Genomic DNA, 23,560 nt, shown 5'->3' on the forward strand with positions numbered 1-23,560 from the left:
ATGAGGTCTAATCAGTTTGGTCAGCTATTCTGTGTGTACAGTAAATCATTTATATTTTATGTTATCTTTTCATAGCTATTCTTGTTCTACAAGGTAACATCTGAAGCTTTTACTGTTCACATTGAGGCCAGCATGAATTACTATAGATATTTTGTGTGACAGTTTAATTAACTGTGGATTCTTGACCTTTAATACATGTCTGAGCTACAAGTGCTTAATAATGAGCCTTGAAATGTAAAGTAATATGCCTGTTACTTTATAAGGTTAAGAGGTTTACTTACACAGCAGTTTCAAACAAAGTCCAGAGACACAAAACTAATTAAGTAAACTAAAGTAAGTCAGTCTAAAGCTATGTCATTCTAAACATTTTATAAATTCGCAGTACAGCAGATTTTGTATCAGTGAAAACTGCCATAGTTAAATACTGATTTCAGTTCTTTGGGTACTAACCCTAGAGGCCCTGGAACTTCAGTGCTCTTGAACCTACAAAGTCTAATTGTATTACAGGGTTATAACATTCTGCAGAACTAACCCTTTTTGACTAGGAGGCTATCCCTAAACGTGTGCACACACACACATGCATGCACACACAAATTCACTCCTCCCCTGCAGCATAGGTGCTGGAAGTAGGGGTGCTGGGGATGCTGCTGCACCCCCTGGCTTGAAGTAGTAATAACAACCCACATACATGGTTTCTGCCTTCAGGACCCCCACTAGAAAAATTGTTCCAGCAGTACTGCCATGCATTGTCCACACACATGGACTTGTGTAAAGACAGAAGATGATTAACTCTGGTGACACCATGAAGAGTCCACTAAACAAGCCTAGATCCACTAATGTCCATAGCAGAAGGAGCCATCTCTAAAGCGGATTGCCAGGATGTTAGCTGCTAAATAGCCACCAAGAACTTTGAAGGGTAGATGTTCATGGAAAGGTTAAAGATTAGATATACTGACTGAGGACAAGTATTCTTGGTTGACATAAAGCCAGTTATTGGTGGGGTGGGACAAAAGAACAAATATGGATGCACCAAGCAGAAGTTCATATGTTCATATGTCCAGCTCAAGAGTGGATTAACTTTATTTAAATAAAGGGGGCCAGTCTCTATTCCATGCAACCTCTCCTGAAATCAGAGGGCTTGCATAGGTGCAGCCCAGGGCAGAATTTGCGTATCTAACACTACTTCAAACTAGTGAACACTTTACACCTGTGATACACAAGAATTACTTACCTAGTGCAAATGGGTTCTAGTTACCCCATGACTAAAAAGTTTGTCTTTTTTCCTACTGAACTTCTGAGTATATTTTAAGACAAAAATATGCATATTTTAAACATGCATATTTAAACATGCATATTTTAAAATAGACATGCATGTACGTTGCTTTGTTTTTCTGAAAGTAGACAGCTATACACACAACTACAATACTGGAATAAGGGTTACTTTTTAGGGCCAGGTTGTGATCCCCTTAACTCATCCTGACTCTGCAAACACTCCCAGTGACTTCAGTGAGATTATTCTGGTGCAAGGGGCTATTCGCCCTGAGAAAGGGGATCATTAATTCTGTTCAGGGCATAATTAAAATAATCGGAGCTCATCTGACTGGTGGAGTTATGCTCTTTGTTCTTGTCTGTGTGGTTGTGTAACCCACACAACTTCTGGGTGTGGTGTTCAGTCCCATCTAGTGGTACTGAGACCACTTAGAGAGAGATAAATGAGTCTGCTCTACAGCCTTAGCTACCAGCCAGTTGGCTTTTAGCTCATGCAGTAGAGGCTCATGCTTTAAACTCCAGAGGCTCCAGGTTCAATTCCACACACAGACGACAAGGATCTGTCGGTGTTACAAGGGGCAGCTTGACCAGGATTTCAACTGGGAAGGCTCTGAAGCTCAGGATGCACTTCCTCAACTAGGAGAAGTATGACAGGTTTCAGAGTAGCAGCCGTGTTAGTCTGTATTCGCAAAAAGAAAAGGAGGACTTGTGGCACCTTAGAGACTAACCAATTTCTTAGTCTCTAAAGTGCCACAAGTACTCCTTTTCTTTTTTAGGAGAAGTATGTAATCCACACACCTTCTGGGTTTGGTGGTCTGTCTCATTTAGTGGCACCGAGACCACTTAGAGAGAGAGAGAGAGAGAGAGAGATTAAAGAGTCTGCTCTACAGCCTTGGCTCATGCACTGAGCTCCAGAGGTCCCATTTTGATCCCACCCGCCACCAACTGGGGTCTTTCGGTGTTATAGTTGTCTCTGGGGCTGGTCTGTTGTTTGGGGTTTTTTTGGGGGGGGGGGGCCTGGGGAACTTTTGCTACTGAAAATTCAAGTGATTTCACGAAGTACTCCTGAGTACTTTGTCTTCTTTGCCCCGCATACAACAGCAGTTTTCAGAATCTGAACTAAACACACTCAAGAGTGACTAAGGAATTGTGTAAACAGCCTTTTGGGAGGGTGGGAAAGGGAAGACAAGCTGCTTATAGTCTGTGGTTTGAGAATCATCCATACATTCTCAACACTTCCTTTTCTTACAGGTCAAATCCTTTATTAACTGTGCTCATGCATGAATAAGCCCTTCTTCAGCCACTCCAGAGCATCATCAAATTAGCATGGGGAAATCCTTGCTTGGAACTTTTTTCCTTCCACCCGAACAACCACCCCACCATTACCCCCTGAAAGGAGGCTGAGGTACTCTGGTGAGGGAGGCAGTCAGGCCTGCTCCCTGATCTGGGGGTGATTTCATTTTTTTCCTGCAGAAGTTTGGACTTTGACATTCCTTTCTTACTGTTTTATAGGGAGGAATTGTACTGCAATTACAACATGAGTGTTTGGATGGATGGGGACATGAGGGTCTAATCCTGCAAGGCGCCAGGCCCCCTTGAACCTGGGGATTCTCGGGAGGCACTTGGTGGCTGATAGGCTCTGTGTTTTTGTGTTGGTGGAAACACCATCGCTGGACATTGTTCCTTGGATGTCCCACAGAGGTTTGTGTGAGCTAGGTCCATGCTTTTGAGTCACTGCAGGAAACGACCTCCATTCAGGCCAAACAGCTCTTTCTTTTTCGCCACAAAAGCAGGTTGTAGCCTGACTAAAATTTGCTGTGAGGGAGTGATTCAGGAGTTTGCTAAGCCCTGCCTCCTCCCTGTTCTGTCCTCTTACCACACTGAGGTATGAATAAGATTCAGTGTAAACACTCTTTCATGGGCTTAGTACAGCCCAGTTGTGTAGTTATGCTTCCACTCTCCTGACATGGGTGAATCAAGCCCTAGCCTGGGTAAAATATTCCCCCACTGAAGTCAGTAGGTGTAACTGCAGCCAGCTTTGGCCTCCAGTGTGCAAACGAAAACATGAAAACACCACATATTAGTGAGGTCTCTGTTTTGCTTGACTGCCATTGCTTGTGCAGCCATGAGCAGGGGAAAACAAACAAACAAACAAACATATACATCAGCAATTTTTGAAACCTCACAGCTAGGAGGAGCAAGCATTGAGTGACATTCTTTGAAAGAGTTGTCCCTGTCAGGCAAATAAACAAAGAAGGGTAGACAGAGCTTTGTTGTGGTGTTGGGATTCTCTGTGCCATGAGAAATGGCTGCCATTGCACCAATGTGTGTGTGTGTGTGTGTTGCATGTCTGGTTGCAGTAACGATGGCGCTTCAGTGTGCTGTGTTAAGGAGAGAAAAGGAAAAAAACAGATATACATGGGGTTACCTGGGGGGGAGTATTTCAAGCAGAAGTGCTTGCATTCTGATAACTTATTTATTTATTTAAAAATATAATGATTGAGCAAATTAATTCTTTAAAAGGTAGAGAGCCTTCTTTTCTGCAGGATTCTTAGAGTAAAGAAGAACTATGGGTGCCGTATGTAATAAACTTTAACAATGTCAGCTACGAAAATAATGACGGTGATCAGAAACATTGTAGAAGGATAGCGTAATACAGTTTGAAACAATGACTCTCTAAGGACAGCGTAGGTTATTAAAAATCTTGGGCAACCAGTTAATGAAACCAGCTTGCCTCATTAGCCACACTTCTATGTTATATTTACTGAGGTTGACAAAACTAAATATTTTTCTTTGTGGCTTGAATGGCATCATGAAGTTGCCAGTCTTACACAACTCATTTTTAATTTGTGAATGGCAAATGTCTTGTCCTGTGTACATGCTTGGTTTAGAATTGAAATGAGATTTTTCGGTGGGGATGCTACTTCCTACAATTTTGGATGTTTTGTCTAATTTAGAACCAATTTGAAAAGTGCAGGCTCTAGATTTAGAATGGAGCTCAAACATTTGTGGTTTGAGTTACATTCTCCAAGTCACAATCGGAAATTCTCGTAAATATTGCTGCATGGGGGTTTTCTGTTTTGTTTTTGTTCCATTTCTAATCTTTATTCCACTGGTGGACTTGCTCCTAAAGATGAATCATTTTGAGTATAGCATAGGCTTTCTTTACATAGAAATGGGGTTTTAAAAACATAATTTCCCTGAGAAAACATTGGTGTAAAAATACATACATGGTTCTGCTTTTCCTGCGATCTGCAGAAGGAGGACAATAGAGGTAGCTGACTCTCCTGCACACAAACACTGCAGAAATCTGGGTGGAGGGACTGCGTTTGAGCAGATAATATGACCGTTACTTATTAGATCACTATTAAATTACCTTCAATCCTGTTCTTGGCTCAGATGCCTTCTACTACACCAGCTCAAAAACAAAATTATTTGTTGTGTGGGGAAAACGTTTCTGTTATATGGGCTTTCACTCTAGTTGCCGGGCCAGTCATAAAGACAAGAAAAAAGTATGTGAAAGGTCCGTTCCTTCTGACCTAAATGAACAAATGTATTTCTAATCCTTATTTTAATTTTGCATCTTGTTTGATGGGTTGTGATTTTAAAAGTGTACTTGATTTTGGGAGAAGGGTTGGTGTTATCTTCTTTTACATCTGAAAAGTCTGTATTTATTTTATTGAGCTGTGTTGATTTAAAAATATATTTCTTATATTTATTTGATTGTGGCTATGGCCTTAACAGTAAGATACTATACTAATTAACTTGTGTTTGTTAAATTACCATAGTCCCATGAAATGAAAACTCCAACCAGTCAAAGTAAAGAATCAGTTTCCTCTTTTGAGGGCCTGTTACTCACTTAAGCAGTCCCTTTGAAGTATTGTCAAATTTCTATGTGACTGCTGTTTCCATGTTTGCAGCATCTCCTAGATAACTTTCATCATAATCTCTCTGCCAACATTTTGGAATATATTCATCTGGGGAAAAAATAGTTCTGTACTAAGTTGACTGGAGATCAGTCTCAGGGATTAAAAGGTGTGTTTCTGAGACTCCTTACTCTCATAACATGCCTATCAGCACACATTTACAACCTTACCCACCTAGGCTAGGGTTGCCAACTTTCTAATTGCAAAAAACCAAATACCCCTGCCCTGCCCCCACCCTGGGGCCCTGTTTCTGCCCCGCCCCTTCTCTGAGGCCGCACCCCTGCTCACTCCATTCCCCCCTCCCTCCGTCACTCGCTCACTTGCTCATTTTCACTGGGCTGGGGCAGGAGGCTGGGTTGTGGGAGGGGTTAAGGGCTCCACCTGGGGGTGTGGGCTGTTGGGTGGGGCTGGGGTAAGGAGTTAGGGGTCCAGGAGTGGGCTCTGGGCTGGGGCAGGGGGTTGGGGTGTGTGTTGGGGTGTATGGGCTCTGGGCTGGGGACCAGAAATGAGAGGTTCAGGATGTGGGAGGGGGCTCTGGGATGGGGCAGGGGTGTGGGGTGTGGGAGGGGTGAGGGCTCTGGGGTGGGGCTGGGGACGAAGAGTTAGGGGTGCAGGAGGGGGCTCTGGGCTGGGGCTTCGGAGGGGTTCGGAGTGTGGGGGGGGGGTCGGGTGCAGGAGGGAGTGTGGGGTGCAGGATCCAGAAGAGAGTTTGGGTGCAGGAGGGGGTTCTGAGCTGGGGCAGGGGGTTGGGGTGTGGGAGGGAGTTCGGGGTGCAGGCTCTGGGCGGCACTAACTTCAGGTTGGAGGAAGTCTGCAAGGCTCCCAGGAAGCAGCTGCATGTCCCTCCAGCTCCTAGGCAGAGGGGCAGCTGGGGGCGATGGGAACTGCAGAGCTGTCGCTCGGGGCAGTGCCTGCGGGCAGGGGCAGCGTACAGATCCCTCCTGGCTGCCCCTCTGCCTAGGAGATGGACAGGCTGGCCGCTTCCAGGAGCCGCGCGGAGTTGCAGCCAAGATGACAAAGCCATCTGTGATTTTCCCTGATGACAAGCACTTCCAACCTGTTCAGGCCCCCAACCTCTCCCACTCAAAATATGCTATAATCTGCCCAAGGTCACAAACATCTTTGCTCATAGCCTCAAAATGAGAGCCTGTGTGGGTGACTCTAGAAATGGGATACATGCTAAAAAATTACAGCTTCTGAAACTGAGAGATTGACCTCTTACGTGTCACATCCTGTTCTCATCCAAGCCAGGTCATTTAAAATGACTGCTATGTTATAATTTTCTGACCAGGAAATGGAGCAATACATTTCACTGGGCACTGTATAATGAACAACTAAGGGGCAAAGCCATCAGCTGTTCTAAATTGATGAAGTTCTACTAAAGTCAATGGGACTACACTGATTTATATCAGCTGAAGATTTTTAAACACCTTTGAATTGTAAGGATTTTTTTAGATTGATATCCATTTTGGATTTTCACAGTGGCATGACATTATTGGGGGATCTCAGACAATTATTTTATGACAGTAGACATTGATATTCAAAAAGTTTGACTTTATAGACTGTTAAAACACAAATGGTCAGCATCATATGTCAAAATATACAAAGTAAATATCCTTAGATCAAGAAATCATACCTATTCATTTGTTAGTCCATTTCTAACAAGCCTAATTCAAAAGTCAAAATCACTGGATTTTTACGCTAATTAAATTCTCAAGAACCTTTTTATTTTTTATTTTGCCTATTTGTAAATTTTGATTATTCTAGTGGAACTATTTTTTCATTGCTTTGTATATGTACAGTGAAATCGACATCTACCAATGTTTACTGGTAAAAATCTATTCCTTCCAAGGCTATTTATGAAGTACTGTGTAGGAATTAATGAAGTTTTCCCTCAAGAAACTAGCCCACCCCAAACTTGTAACAAATATGCTTGTGTTTCTTGCTTCTTTAAACTTAGCATTGTGCTTTCTAGTGGATTAATTTTGTCCACTGCCCCTTGTAAAATCCCTTTGACCTTCGGTATTTCTTGTTCTCGTTGGAGTGTGGAGGAGACGGCTCTGTTGGTTGTGTTTATTTCACTGGAGGGACAGACAGGAGAGAGAAGGAGACTTTACTGGAACAGATTTTGCCAAGAATTGGCTTTATTTCATGGTACAGTATTTTTCTAATTAATATATTTCATGGACAGTCTCTTTCATAGTAAAAAAATAAAATGAAAAGGATGTTTTTTCATGTGTAACATCAGATTTTGAACTGGGACATTTTGTGTAGACCAACAAAGCTTGATAGCATACTGCTTACTTTTATTGAAATGCAAGGAATGGCCTTTCCAACTCGCTATATCTAGGAACAGCGCCACACTTTCTGAAATAGTTCCAGCTGTAAAACGGGTGCTGTGCACCTGTCACCCTGGTGCACTGCTCTCTGCACTCTTGTCCTGGCAGGATTGGATCCTTTGTGAGTGATCTGTAGTCAGTAGTAAATTCACATTATTAAGCTGTCTTTTTTTAAATATATGTCCCATATGACAGTGCTGTAAAAGTTCCTTGCACTGTAGGCAGAATTATCAGAACAGCTTTCCATGATAATACCGTATCATTCCATACGTTATTTTATATAGTTATGGAAACAAAAAGATTCTGGATGTAATCCTTGCCCTTGTAAAGACAATGGGAGTTTTGCCATTAACTTTAAATGGGGTCAGTACGTCAGTTTCTTTACAAGGCATTTTGAAAGATATGTATGTCTCCAAAGACTGAAAATATCTGAATTCAGCTTGTTTGACAAATCCAAACAATTTTTAAAATCTCCTGAAAGCAGAGTCCTTTAGTGAATCAAATTTAAATTGAAAGATGGCAGCACCCATGATTTGCTGTATCTTTTAAGTCTTATTACTAACGGCCACAGTTTGCTCCCATTGAAGTCAATGGGAATTCAGTGGGAGCAAATGCTGACCTGAATGAAATATCAATTTTTTTTATTGTGATGTCACTTTCCAGGGGCTTTTATAAAGAATCAAAATGCTATCACATCTATTATTTTAATTCAAATGGCCCAGCTGGCTCACTGCTGAGAAGATTATATTCCTTGGCAGTGAATGTCTCTCTTAAGATATGAATTGCTTCTCAGGAGCTGTCTTTTTTGCTTACTTTATAGGAGCAGCTCAGAAAGGAGGAAGGAGAAATCAAGAGATGCAGCAAGGTGCAGAAGAAGCAAGGAGACTGAAGTATTCTATGAATTAGCCCATGAACTGCCCTTGCCCCACAATGTTAGTTCGCATCTGGACAAGGCATCCATAATGCGTCTGGCAATCAGTTTCTTACGCACTCACAAACTGTTGTCCTCAGGTAAGGCCCATATAAGAGAGAGGTCAATGTTAGTTGATATCACAATGGCAAAGGTATGCTTATGCCTTTAGTCTCTTGTATTTAGAAAATAATAAATGGGACATCTCAGCATGTGTTCTGAGAACTCAGGCAAACATGAGAGCATAGCTTTTCATCAGGACAATGTGATTTTTTTAAGGGCTTAGAGAAAATTGAGCAATATCAGTCATTAATTGTGCAAGGTATTAATTGTCAAAGTAAGAATTGAAGCCAAATTCAATGACATTTCATATAGGTAGAAACTCATCTAAAAATGCCCAAGAAAATGGTTAATTAAAATCAATTAAAAAGATTTCAGGCTTCAAGAATTTAATCCTAATTAAAATACCTAGATTATAAATTGCAGAAAATTTTCCATGCTGAGATAGGTAAACCCTGATTTGGCATGGAAAACACATTTGCATACTTGCATTTAGAAGGCAGCTCTGACATTGTGAATGTCCAAAAAACATTGTTTAAAAGGATTAATTGTACTATAGGCTGATAGTAGATAGATAATAGATGGTATTCTGGTAGAGCTGAGGCACAATGTGCCAAAATAGCTAAAGCCACAATCTTAAAATATTTCACCTGGATGGAGAGATTCTGTTAAAATAGAAACCACCCATTTTGCTGATAGAGAGGTATATGACGGCACACATGGTGAATGGGATCTTTCAGGATGTGTAAACTGTGGAATGTATTTCAAAAGTTTTTAATTACTGCTACCACTTCTGAGCGTACACTGCTCTGGGAAGTGACGTTGGTGGGCATCTGCGGCCCCCACAACCTGCAAGATCAATGAAAGCAACTGTAATAGTAGTTTCCATTCTTCTTTGGTTCTGAATTGTGGCAAGGAGTAACACCTGTATTTAGTTTTCTGACAGAAAAAATTAGGGATGTAAAATGGTGAAGAATGGATCTCTTGATGTTTGGAGGCATGCCATTACTCATAACCTACAATGGGATGTATAAGGAGTAATTACAACATCTGAAATCAAAGGGTCACTTAGTTCTTTGGACTAAACACTGTAAGATCTAGGGATCGTAAAACTGTTCGATTAAACTAAAAACAGACCTGAATCTTTGCATGTTCTTCAAAGTTAACCATGTCTTCAAGATTTGCGTGTCACTTCTTGATCTTTCTGGGTTGATTTTGATACAGTGACCTCTTAAACACTGAAACTACAACCTTAACAATAACTCATACAATGCCTGAGTTAAACATGAAATCGTATGAGTGAAATCCTGTTCCCAAATAAGTCAATGGCAAAACTCCCGTTGACTTCAATGGAGTCAAGATCTTACCCACAGTCTTTAAGTTGACAAATGGGATATGTAGTAATACTGCAAAAAAAAACCAAAAAAAACGCTATTAGAAAGCATCTTACTTTTTCTGTTACTTCCTGAGGGTCTGTTTTATCATGGAGTGTAATAGCTAAGTCACATGCTAATTGTGGTTTTTCAGCAGGTCACGTCAGATTAAGTCAAATTCATGCACTTCTGTTTCCAGGTGATTATGGGGTGCCTGTGTGTTTACTGTGATGCCTTTCCACTTCCTCAGAACTGATTTAAGAGTTTTTATTCTTGGCTCATAGAATGTAATTTTCTCACAATTACTATCTGTGCCTATTATAATGGGAAATAAAATAGAGGGATCTTCAGAAAACTGTTTTTACTTAACAGAACTTGCATATCATCTGTGGTTTTGTCAGTAATATGCCATACTCAAACAAGTTGCATAAAATAAACAAACTTTCTTCCAATTAAAAACTCCATCTGTCATGCCAACTAGTTACCAGTTAACCAATTTTAAAAATTGAAGACATTTTTTTCATCTACAGATTGTGAGCTATTGATTGGGTAGAGGTAGACTAGATTAGTGGGAAAACAAATTTCTTTTTTTCACTAAGGACAACTAGACAGATAACAATGAGGAGTTCTTGTGGCACCTTAGAGACTAACAAATTTACATGGGGATAAGCTTTTATGGGCTAGAATCCACTTCATCAGATAACATTATTATATTACAAGGATGTTTTTGAAAGTTAAAATTAAGTAACTTACGATTTGTTGTTCTCATCATCTCACAAGGACACCAGATTCATCTGGCAATTACTAAGGCAAAATTAACTCTTTCAAAAAGAAATTAATCTATATTTCTTGGCAGACTAAGAAGTATGAATAAAACATATCTTTTAGTGCCCTCATACATGTCTGGCTTAAGTTTATACTGTTTGACAGTTCCAAGATGTGATACTGGCATGATTTGTCTGTGATATTAAATCAGCTTTTAAAACAAGTTTGTGGTGAATTCAACTGAATCACTTTGCCTGCAATGCCAAGTAGCTAAATGAACCTGAAATAAGTCATCAGTCACAGTTGTGACAGCCTTTGTTTTAATAATTCAACTTTTTATCTTCCAAGCCAGGTATATATTTAACTATAAATCCAGCAGCAAGTCAGATGTTGTTCTTCTGTTTGTACAGCAAACATAATTACATCTTCTAACCAAAGTCTGAGTTGTTACTACACAGAATGCAGCTTTAGACATCCAAGACTTTCAGAAGTTATTTTGTGTGTCTGTACTTTTGAGGGCCCATCTTGAACACCTTAAAGGGGCCTGATTTTTCAGACAGTGCTTTATACCTGCTCTCCAAAAATCAGAACCCTCTAAGGTGTCTCAAACTGAGCATACAAAATCCTTAGTCACTTCTGAAAATCTTGGCCCATAGGCTTGTTCATCTCAGGTGCATATCTGTTTAAGTTAACCAAGTGATCTACAGATGAATTTGGCCCTGAATATTTGAAATATGTAGTTTAAACATTTTATTGGTTTTAGAACATAGCAGTGTTAAATTACTGCAAAGATTTTTGAAATCCTTTTTGACGAGACAAAACTTTACTTTCATCAGCCTGTTGCTTCCCTCAGTATTCACACATGATTACCATTAAGACTAGTGGGTAGAATGCATTGGTATCAAGGGAGAATAGAAACCTACCAATAAATTCCCAAAAAGGAAACACAGATTGAGATATTTTAGGAATTATATATTTAAAGAATTAGCCTAAAGTAAACCTATACCCATTAGGAAATTATTTCTTGCCCTGAATAAGCGTGATATTTGGAAATCAATTTTTTGGTAAATAAAAGTTGGCATTTCTGAGCAAACTATTAGCAGTCAAGGTTTAGCTGAAAAAAATATTGTTTTTGTCCCTCAAGAGAGAACAGGGGCTGGCTAATAATATGAAGAACTTGACTTTGCTGTATAATAGTTATGTACAATAGTTAAGGCTTAAGTAGCATAATTTTTCTGATCAATTAATTTGAAAGCAGGATGAGAATTAGTTTACCACCTTTGATAATGGGCTCTTTTGAATTAGATACATTTTAGCAACATACTAGCAGTCATCAGATGATCCTGAAATGTCAAATTTAATGGAAACCTTTAGTTTGTCGCTCATGTATGACCAGGATTGCTGCTCATCACGCAAACATTCTGAAAGTAGTGTGGAACAAAATGGAAAGTGGGTTGTGAGATACTTGACCACATTCTGTTGTCAGTCACACCACTCTAAATCGAAACTGGCTGCAGTAGCTTGAATAAAGTTACCCTTGATTTATGTTGGTGTTCACAAGAGCAGAATTTGGCCTTTTTGTTATACACGAGGAACCTAATTCCAGTAGGGTACATTGATAAAATGATTGATTAGAAGCACAGAAGTTAGTGTGACAGCTGGTCTCTGACTGCTGACATTGCAAATGGGAATTTAAAGGACTGCACACTCCATGAAACGCCACGGATCGCCTCAACGCAGGCTACTCCTTTTCATTTTATCTTGTCTTTTTGGACACAACCATGATTAAGTCAGCTAGACATTTTATATAAACTGGACTTGAGTGTATTTATTTTGTAACTGTAAAAATAATATGTGCTGCATTTATGTACTCACATTGTCAGTAAAGCAAGCTGCCAATTCAACTTGAAAAAAATACTTTAAAGGGAATCCAGTACACAATACTGTTTGCTTAGTGTTTTTGTTATTATTCAAGCTTTGATTGTTTTTACCAAATGCTACAGTCGTTTAAGAAAAAATACATTTTGATATCAAAGTATTTGCAACGTGTTCTGGTCCTGCCAGGGGTCTGATCCTGTCAGGGCTGACTTCTTTAATTCTCATTGATAGGGGTGAGAATTCAGAGTGCTGAGCACCTCAGAGGACTGGATCCTACTTTCACACTGTAACAGGGATTTTCAAAGGGGCCTAAAGCAATTAGATAGCCAACTGCTCTTGAAAGTCAATGAGTGCCTGACTCCATCATTAACAATAATAATTAAAATAATTTAATAAATGCTTAATAATAAACTCAAAGGGTTTTACATTGGAGGTCAGGGTCATTATCTCTGTTTTACAGAAGGGTAAAATGAGGCACAGAGAGGTTAGGTGACTTGGTCATTGTCACCCAGCAGGTCACTGGGAGAGCCAGGAATAGAATTTAGGTCTCCTGAGTCCCAGTCCAATGCTCTATCCCCACTTCCTCCTCCATTAAGGCCCTCTGAAAATACCTGCCTCCATGTAAGATGTTGCAACTCTATTGAAGTCACTGAAGGGTCTGAATTTGGCCCTTTGTGTCCTATCATAATAGGAAATAGCTGGCTGAATATCTCAGCGTTCAAAAGGGTAAAAAATACCAGGTTTTGCTTTTATAAAAGTTGTTCTTTACTTAGTAACACATTTCCCTTTGATTTTCACAGTAGGCGATTCAGTGTGGGAATGTAGGATAGGAAGTCTTTAACATTTAGAAATACAGTCTGTAGGTCTGACAGCCTGATTGAGATCAGTATCACAGGAAGCAAACTGAAACAATAGTTTTATAATTGTTTCCATGCTGTGCATAGACGGAACAGTACACAATATAACTGGAACTTAGTAGAGATATTGTTAAATATGATCACCTTAAAGATTTTTCAAGATGTCTTCTAATTATACTAGCATGGTAGATTTTGTCATCTTTATATCAGAAAATGAGTGTATCTTGGTTTTTTCCAAATTAGGATCTTGATCCTGCATTTTACTACTGTGAATAGCTCAGCTGAAGTCCAAAGAGGTGTAAGAGTTTGCAGAATCCGGTTCCTGGGAACTTTAGTAAACAGATAAAATTTGATGGACTGACACTTGCATGTATATGCGTATGGCCGGGCTTACTCTCTGAAACAGGGTGAGGGGCTCGGCTATTTGGGAGAGACTTGGAGTAGGGCTGCTACTCCTCTGGATCGAGAGGGGCTATCTGGGATGGTTCAGGCACCTGATAAGGGTGCCCCCTGGGAGGCTTCCTTTGGAACACTACTGGGCATGCCCCACTGGGAGGAGGCCCTGAGACTGACCCAGGACATGCTGGAGGGATTATATCTCCCGGCTGGCCTGGGAATGCTGGGGTATAGCCAGGCTACTTAAATATCAATTTTGTATATGAATATATGTTGCCAGCAATTAAACTGAGACTGTGACAACACTCATGAGAAAAGAAGCATCACTGGGACCAATGCCTTGCACATCTGAACTCTCATTGACGTTAGTGAGTTGTGTTTTTCAGGACCATGTAATATGGTCCACATTATGCCAGATACTTTCATTGGGCTAATCAGGCAAAGATTGTTTTGTCAGCTTTCCCTCTCCTCATTCTAAATGTACAGACACCTGGGACACTTTTCTATGTAGAAATCCAGCAAAGGAAGTTGGGTGTTGGGAGTTGTTTCTGTGGAGAGACAGCAGAAGGAATGGAGAGGGAGCTGGGAAGCAGACGGGAAGTTGTTTCAGAGAAGGGAGGCTGCAAGGAAGTCGGTGTGAAGTTGTTTCAAGGGAGAGAGACAACAGAGCCGGAAAGCCAGCAGGGAGCAGAAGGGAAAAAATAGCTGTTCTGTATGATTTTAAGGGATAGCATAAACTCTACAGAACAGTGGTCTGGCTATTGTTTAGCATGTCTGGACAAGCTGAGGCCATTGTGACATAAAACATTTCTTAAAAATAGCTTGTTTGTTTGCTTTGCTTTGCTTAATTGGAAAAATAACTCCCTGTGTCGACCCCAGCCCCATCAGTGAGAGTGGGAGAGCATGTTGAATATTACATTCCTGCAATGGCATCTCTCCTGAGAAAAGTCATATCTGACTTACTCCAGCTAAGGGCCTGATCCTACATGGTGCTGAGTGCCTCCTGAACCTCCTCACAGGTCTGGGTGGCCCTGACTGGATATGAATGCTTTGTAATAAAGTTACTAAATAGCAAGAAAGCAAATATTTTCTAGAAGTTGTTGATGTGCTTGTCTCTAAGTGAACCCTTCAGGAAGCTGGGAGCTTTCCTAATGGCTTTTTGCTGATGCATCTAAATTGCAGCTTTTATTGAATCAATAGAGAATATCTTCTCAGACATGAGGATTGTTATATCAGGACAGAGAATCACAGAAAAATTAAATTTCCTGTGATACTGATCAAGAGAAACTTTACTAGAATAAGACAAATAATACTATTTGTAAAGCTATTCTGTTTCTCTGTGGTTCACTGTAGAGCAGTGGTTCTCAACCTCTCCAGACTACTGTACCCCTTTCAGGAAACTGATTTGTCTTGTGTACCTTCAAGTTTCGCCTCACTTAAAAACAACTTGCTTACAAAATCAAACAGAAGTACAGAAGTGACACTGCATTCAATTACTGAAAAAGTGCTTCCTTTCTCATTTTTACTATATAATTATAAAATAAATCAACTGGAATATAAATATTTTACTTACATTTCAGTGTATAGTATATAGAGCAGTATAAACAAGGCAATGCCTATATGAAATTTTAGTTTGTACTGACTTCACTAGTGCTTTTTATGTAGCCGGTTGTAAAACTAGGGAAATATCTGGATGAGTTGATGTACCCCTGGAAGACCTCTGCCTACCCCCAGGGATACGTGTACCGCTGGTTGAGAACCACTGCTGTAGAGCTTCTTCCTAGAACCTTCCCTTACCCTTCTCCTCTCATAGTTTTACAGAAACAGTACATGTATCCTAACAAAGAATCCTCACTCTTTCCCCCCCATACGGCAGATAAAACCCTGTCACCCTTTCTGGGGGGAGTAGGGAGCAGTAATTGTTGTTGTTAGGCAGCATGTGATTTCATCTGCTGAACATGACATCCAGACAACTTTCTGAGTCTTTGCCTAGTCCAGGGGAGGAGTCGAGCATTGAAGATTGACTCCTAGGTCATGCCAGTACAGACGATTTCCAATAGACCACACATGCATTTGGTACGTCTTTAAATTTTAAAAAGTCACATCTGAGCAAGACAATAGGTGACTGAAAGAATACAGACTCTTCTTTCAGATGGCATATGGCACTTATTTACACCTAAGCTGTTATATCTTTCAAGGGAAATCTGACTTTTAGCATTTAAATTTGTTCCAAGAGGTTGGACTAAAGGAAATGAGCAAGCATCTATGGAAAAAGTGTTCTAAAACTTGGGAACAGCGCACATCCTGACAGTGGGAATTAATCAAAGCTTGTTTACGAGAGCTATTTTTAGCATAAAAGAAGGTTACTATAAACATTACAACAAGAACTTGCCATAACAGTTCAAAGTTACAGGGTGATCGATTGTACTTTTCTGTGGGCAGAGGAGAATTGATTAAAAAGCTGTAAAAGATTTAGATTTTACCCAGATTAGGAAATATTTTACCAGGAGGCAGCATGATCCAATAGCTAAGGTATTGGATTGGGACTCTGGGCACCCGGGTTCTATTCCTAGCTCTTCTACAGATGTGGCATCTATAACTTTGGGCAGGTCTGTTCACTTCTCTGTGCTTCTGTACCCCTTTCCACCTTTTGCCTTGTCTATTTTAGACTCTAACTTCTGTGGAGCAGGAATTCTCTCATCATGGGTTTGACCTGTGTCGCGCACAACGCAGCTCCAATGTTGGTTGGGGTCCCTTAGTACAGTACAACCATAATACAAATAATAAGTTGTAATGTGGTATGAATTAATATAAATTTAAGGAGCCCAATGAGTAAAATGGAATTTTGCACTTCAGTCTCAAACTTGTATTATCAAGGCACTATAACTATGCCACAATCATTAGTAAAGGAGAAATGAAAAAGGCTCCATTAAAATGAAGCATTTGTTTGTAAGATTGCGTAAAGGGGAAAATATACATCATGCTTGATTCAAAATGTAATTAGCAATTTTTTGAACATAATTTGAGTCAGTAATTACCTTCCTAAACCCCTGAAAAAGCTGGAGAGGAGATGCCAGGTTACCTCTGCCAAAATAAGTGACATCACAGCTACTGTAAATATAAGTTGAAAAAGTCATTCTGTTCTAACCCCCTATTTTCATTCCCTCCCAACTTGCTCAAACATTTTCCTCTCAGGCTAAAAGAGCTCATGCTTATGGTCTAGTATAGTCCACTGGTAAATTGCCTAAGAAAATTTAAAACAAAATAAAAGAATGGAGTCATTTCTGGGATATGCACGAATTACAAAGTCTCTCTGTTTACCTTCCTATCAGTCTGCAAAATTGTGCTTCTATTGAAGTGAATCAGATTTTTGCCATTGATTTAGGACTTGTCTGTACACAAAAGTTGTACTGCTTTAACTATACCCGTGTAGTTAAAATGGTGCAACGCCCCTAGTCTGGCCTGGTCACACTGGTATAAAGATGCTTTATAATGGGATAGTTATTCCCCGCACAGGAAGGGGAATGACTATACCTGTATAAGGCATCTTTTATACTGGTATAGATACATCCACACTAGAAGTTGTACTGGTAAAACTGTATGGGTAAGAAATCACACACCTAATCAACATAGTTATACCAGTACAAAATATATGTGTAGACCAAGACTTGGATGTGAGCAGCAGCAGGACCTACAAAGCGCTAATTGACTACAAATGAGGATTCCCATTAAGTACTGACGTTGAGGCTGCCAGTGTTATGCAGCATTGGGCCATTTTTTCTGTACTAATATATGTTTAAAAAATGGACAGGGTCCAATACAACAAAGAACTTAAGTGTGTGCTTAAATTTAAGCACGTGCTTAAGTGATCTGCTGAATTGAGGCCCCCTAGGGCTTGATCATGCACCTCTTCATGAGTGCTGCAAGGAAGTCATTCTGTGCATGTGTGTGTGACATAATACATATGGAAGAGTAACGCAATCATCTGATACTACAGGTAAAACATTTGCCTTTTACTGTTGGTGGTATTGAATATTTTGGAATACAAAATAGTCTTCTTTCTTTTGAATGGTGATGTTTTGCTAATGCAAATTTAATGATCTGAGAAAAAAAATAGAAAAGAGAGGCTTCAGTTGGAGCTGGAGAGTCAAGAAGATTAGGTTTTCTGTGAACCCACATGGTGCAGTTTGTTTTGGGTTATTGCCAGGGCCCCTGCTGGCTAAACTATTTGCTTCGGGAAGAGTAGTCTTGACATTCTGTACACAGCATAATTGCACTTAGAAGGCAGATGGCCGCTTACATTAATTGTTTTAACTGGGCATTATGGTCAAAGTGAATATTATTCAGATCTATTGTTATGTTTTCTATCTGCCAGTTCCCGTGGAGTTGCACAAGAGAGGAATTAGTCCCTACATGTTTGTTTTATCTAAATTGTTATACACAAATGAAATGACATTCACTCATTAGAGCTCAATCTTGTCCTGTGCTGGGAGTGGTTGCAAGTAGATGAACAATGACTCCACTCCCTCGCTTCCCAACACACCCACACAACATCAGGGCATGATGCCTAAATAAGCTCTCCAGGGAGTTCTAGAATTCAGCCTTAGTATGTTCCTACTGGGCACTTCAGGTATGTGGTCTGCTGGCTATGGGGTATGGTCAGTTCCAGTGTGTAGGGGCTGCAGTGTATGATCCACTGAAATTCCCCTATCCACATCTCTCAGTACATTCCCGTGCCTCACCCAGTGAAGTTGCAGAAAGCCTTATGTAGGCTTGTCTGGTCAATTGACTCATCAAACAATGTCAATTGGCCTGTCAGCTGACCGCCTATTATTTGACCACAGTCAAGTATTCCAGCAAGAATGTTCTGATGTAGGCAACAGACTACCTTTCTGAATGTATCATGGTGCCATCTGTTATCAAGTCTACCTAAATATCTTGGTCACTTACATTACTACATGCTAATGCCACCTATTGGGGGAAAAGGTGAAGTAATTCAAAGTTTCAGAGTAACAGCCGCGTTAGTCTGTATTCGCAAAAAGAAAAGGAGTACTTGTGGCACCTTAGAGACTAACCAATTTATTTGAGCATAAGCTTTCGCGAGCTACAGCTCACTTCATCGGATGCACTCTGAAACCTTTTAGTATTTGAGCAGACTTCCAAAATCAGTGTTTTCAGTAGAAATGGGAAAAATCCCTGAGGATGAATCTGTCAGTATAGAGGTAGGGGACAAATGATAATTTTCATTTCCATGAATACATGTTTCTTCTGTACTAGAATAAACAAAGCATAGAAGTTAATGCTTTCTTGATATACTGTGAAACCTGTACAGGAGGCTTTTGCTAGCCAGCCACCTTTTGTCTTAAGAGACTGACCTAAACTCGCCGCAAACATATTGAGGGTGATTTTGTTTTAGACGAACAGCTCCTTTAAACAAATGATTGTTATCTATCTCTTGACTAGTACACATCTGCTTCTGCCATTACATGGAGGTTCAGTAATTGCAGGTGCAAATCAGGTATCTGGAAATCAAGGCCCTAAATGTCCTTAGTATTAATAGGTATTACATACACTCATTGACTGGAGAATAGACCCTGTGTGTTGAAGTAGTAATATTAAACAGCAATAAAAAAACAAGATGTTCTTCTTTGAGTGCTTGTCCATGTGTATTTTGCTGTTGCAGGGCATGCACCCAGAGCACGTGAGTTCAGATTCTTTTGGTCAGTCGTGTCCATTGGAAGCTGCCCGTGCTCTGAGGGTATGTCTGCACTGCACCTGGGAGTGTCTCCCAGCCAGGTAGACAGATGGCCGAACCAGTGCACTAAAAATAGTGTGGCTGTTGCAGCACGGGCAGCAATATTGGTTGAGTGCGTACAAGCCCGCCCAACAACCTGTGTCTGTAGTTGGGTGGCTAGGCCATGCTGCCACCCCTGCCACAGCATCCACACTGCTATGGTTAGCATGCTAGCTCGAGCAGAACTAGCATGTGTTGGTCTGCCCAGGCTGGGAGACACCTTCCCAGCTGCAATGTAGATACTCCCTGTGTATCCTCATATCTCCAACTGAGGGTATAAAGGGCAGAGTGACCCCACCTGCCCCTCAGTTCTGTCTCACCATGGCAGTACCCTCTTTGCTCACTGTGCAGCTTACCCATGGTTTTGTAAATAGATAGCTGTTCGTTAGTGATTATTGTTGGTTTAGCCTCTCCTTTTTTCTTCAATAATAAGGAATTTTGGTTTTTCCTCAGGGTTTGCCCCAATACAGGGAATCAGGGATCAATCATAATGACTGAAGACAAGTTTCCAGGCGTTAACAGTTGCCCTTCATTTCTGGCAGTAATGTCTCTCAGTAATGGGCATGCCAGATGCTTGTTGTATCTGGGTGCGCAGCACATTACATAGTGATGTGCCATCTGTAAATCAGTTTCTCAGTGCATCGAAGGAGCTATGGCATCTCACCTGAAAAAGTTCCTGCTAGAGAGGTCAGTGAATCCTGCTTCAGGCCCTGGGGTGCCTTGGGCAAAAACCTTTGAGTGCTCATTCTCTAAAAGGGCTCCTGCTGGCTCCTCTACTTTCTGAGTTGAAACAGCTGTTCCTAAAGATCCTCCTTGCCTGGCTAAATCTCAGGGGACAAGGGGGAGGAAAAAGCAGAGTCCACAGAGGGACGAGACCTAGGTCTCCATCATCAGGTCCTTCCTTAAAAGCCACAAATCCTCTCAGGGCTCAGCTGAAAGGGGAGCACAAGGCACAAAAATGTACTTCAGGCACCCATAATGTTAAGATACAGGTAGGATCTGATGAGAAACAGTCAAATGAAAAGAAGCCCCATTCAATTACATCATGTAATGGCAGACAGCTAAAAAGTGGCAAGTTTTTAAAGTGCTTATATACCAATGCTAGAAATCTAAATAATAAGATGGATGAACTAGAGTGCCTCATATTAAATGAGGATATTGATATGTTAGGTATCACAGAAACCTGGTGGAATGAGGATAATCAATGGGACACAGTAATACCAGGGTACAAAATATATCGGAAGGACAGAACAGGTTGTGCTGGTGGGGAAGAGACACTCCATGTGAAAGGAAGTATAAAATGAAATGAAGTAAAAATCTTAAATGAACCAAACTGTACCATAAAATCTCTAGAGATAGTAATTCCATGCTCTAATAATAAGAATATAGCGGTAGGGATATATTACCGACCACCTGACCAGGTTGGTGATCGTGACAGTGAAATGCTCAGGGAGATTAGAGAGGCTATTAAAATAAAAAACTCAATAATAATGGAGGATTTAAACTGCCCCCATATTGACTGGGTACATGTCATCTCAGGATGGGATGCAGAGATAGTTTCTTGACACCTTAAATGACTGCTTCTTGGAGCAGCTAGTCCTGGAACCCACACAAGGAGAGGCAATTCTTGATTTAGTCCTAAGCGGAACACAGGATCTGGTTCAAGAGGTGAATATAGCTGGGCTGCTTGGTAATATGACCATAATATAATTGAATGTAAACACCCCAACACTATAGTATTGAATTTCAGAAAAGGAAACTACACGAAAATGAGAAGGCTAGTTAAACAGAAATTAAAAGGCACAGCACCAAAAGTGAAATCCCTGCAAGCTTCATGGAAACTTTTTAAAGACACCATAATAGAGGCTCAACTTAAATGTATACCCCAAATTAAAAAAAAGTGGTAAGAGAAACAAAAAAGTGCCACTGTGGCTAAACAACAAAGTAAAAGAAGCAGTGAGAGGCAAAAAGGCATCCTTTAAAAAGTGGAAGTTAAATCCTAGTGAGGAAACTAGAAAGGAGCATAAGCTCTGGCAAATGAAGTGTAAAAATATAATTAGACCAAAAAAGAATTTAAATAACAGTTAGACAAAGACTCAAAAAGTAAAAGGACTTTTTTTTAAGTACATCAGAAGCAGGAAGCCTGCTGAACAACCAGTGTAGCCACTGCACAATCGATATGCTAAAGGAGCACTTAAAGACGATAAGGTCATTGCAGAGAAACTAAACGAATTCTTTGCATTGGTCTTCACGGCTGAGGATGCAAGGGAGATTCCCAAACCTGAACCATTCTTTTTAGGTGACAGATCTGAGGAACTATCCCAGATTGAGGTGTCATTAGAGGAGGTTTGATAAACTAAAACTGTAATAAGTCATCAGGACCAGATGGCATTCACCCAAGAGTTCTGAAGGAACTCAAATGTGAAATTGCAAAACTACTAACTGTAGTCTGTAACCTATCATTTAAATCAGCTTCTGTACCAAATGACTGGAGGATAGCTAATGTGATGCCAATTTTTTAAAAGGGCTCCAGAGGTGATCCTGGCAATTACAGGCTGACTTCAGTACTGTGCAAACTGATTGAACCTATAGTAAAGAACAAAATTGTCAGACACTTAGATGAACATAATTTGTTGGGGAAGAGTCAACGTGGTTTTTGTAAAGGGAAATCATGCTTCACCAATCTACTAGAATTCTTTGAGGGGGTCAACAAGCCTGTGGACAAGGGGGGTCCAGTGGATATAGTGTAATTAGATTTTCAGAAAGCCTTTCACAAGGTCCCTCACCAAAGGCTCTTACGCAAAGTAAGCTGTCATGGGATAAGAGGGAAGGTCCTCTCATGGATTGGTAACCGGTTAAAAGATAGAAAACAGAGGGTAGGAGTAAATGGTCATTTTTCAGAATAGAGAGAGGTAAATAGTGGTGTCCCCCAGGGGTCTGTTCTGGGACCAGTCCTATTCAACGTATTCATAAAGGATCTGTAAAAGAGGGTAAACAGTGAGGTGACAAAATTTACAGATGATCCAAAACTACCATACTCAAGATAGTTAAGTCCCAGGCAGACTGTGAAGAGCTACAAAAGGATCTCTCAAAACTGGGTGACTGGGCAACAAAATGGCAGATAAAATTCAATGTTGATAAATGCCGAGTACAATGTACATTGGAAAACATAATCCCAACTATACATATAAAGGGGTGGGGTCTAAATTAGCTGTTACCTCTCATGAAAGAGATCTTGGAGTCATTGTGGATAGTTCTCTTAAAACATCTACTCAATGTGCAGCGGCAGTCAAAAAGCAAACAAAACATTGGCAATCATTAAGAAAGGGATAGATAATAAGACAGAAAATATCATATTGCTTCTATATAAATCCATGGTATACCCACATCTTGAATGTTGCATGCTGATGTGGTCACCCCCTGTCAAAAAATATATTTTGGAATTGGAAAATGGTTCAGAAAAGGGCAACAAAAATTATTAGGGGTATAGAACGGCTTCTGTATGAGGGGAGATTAATAAGACTGGGACTTTTCAGCTTGGAAAAGAGATGACTAAGGCAGAATATGATTGAGGTCTATAAAATTATGACTGATGTGGAGAAAGTAAAGAAGGAAGTGCTATTTAATCATTCTCATAACACAAGAACTAGAGGTCACCAAATGAAATGAATAGGCAGTAGGTTTAAAACAAACAAAAGGAGTATTTCTTCACACAACGCACAGTCAACCTGTGGAACTCTTTGCCAGAGGATATTGTGAAGGCCAAGACTATAAAAGAGTTTAAAAAAGAACTAGATAAATTCATGGAGGATAGGTCCATCAATGGCTATTAGCCAGGATGGACGGGGATGGCGTCCTTCGCTTCTATTTGCAGGAAGCTGGGAATGAGCAACAGGGAACGGATCACTTGATGATTACCTGTTCTGTTCATTCCCTCTGGGGCAACTGGCAATTGGCCACTGTTGGAAGACAGGATACTGGGCTAGACCATCT

General features: G+C 40.4%; 1 protein-coding gene across 1 annotated transcript in view; it reads left to right on the plus strand.

Moving 5' to 3' along the window:
• Positions 1-23,560, plus strand: part of EPAS1 (endothelial PAS domain protein 1) — a 149,034-nt gene that overhangs the window by 72,911 nt on the left and 52,563 nt on the right. Inside the window, exon 2 of the mRNA XM_084623541.1 lies at positions 8,355-8,545. Coding sequence (XP_084479667.1) covers positions 8,355-8,545 — 191 coding nt within the window. The remainder of the gene's footprint in view (positions 1-8,354; positions 8,546-23,560) is intronic.

This window comes from Lepidochelys olivacea (genome assembly GCF_965140295.1).
Source record: "Lepidochelys olivacea isolate rLepOli2 genome assembly, chromosome: 3".
Taxonomy (NCBI): Eukaryota; Metazoa; Chordata; order Testudines; family Cheloniidae; genus Lepidochelys; species Lepidochelys olivacea.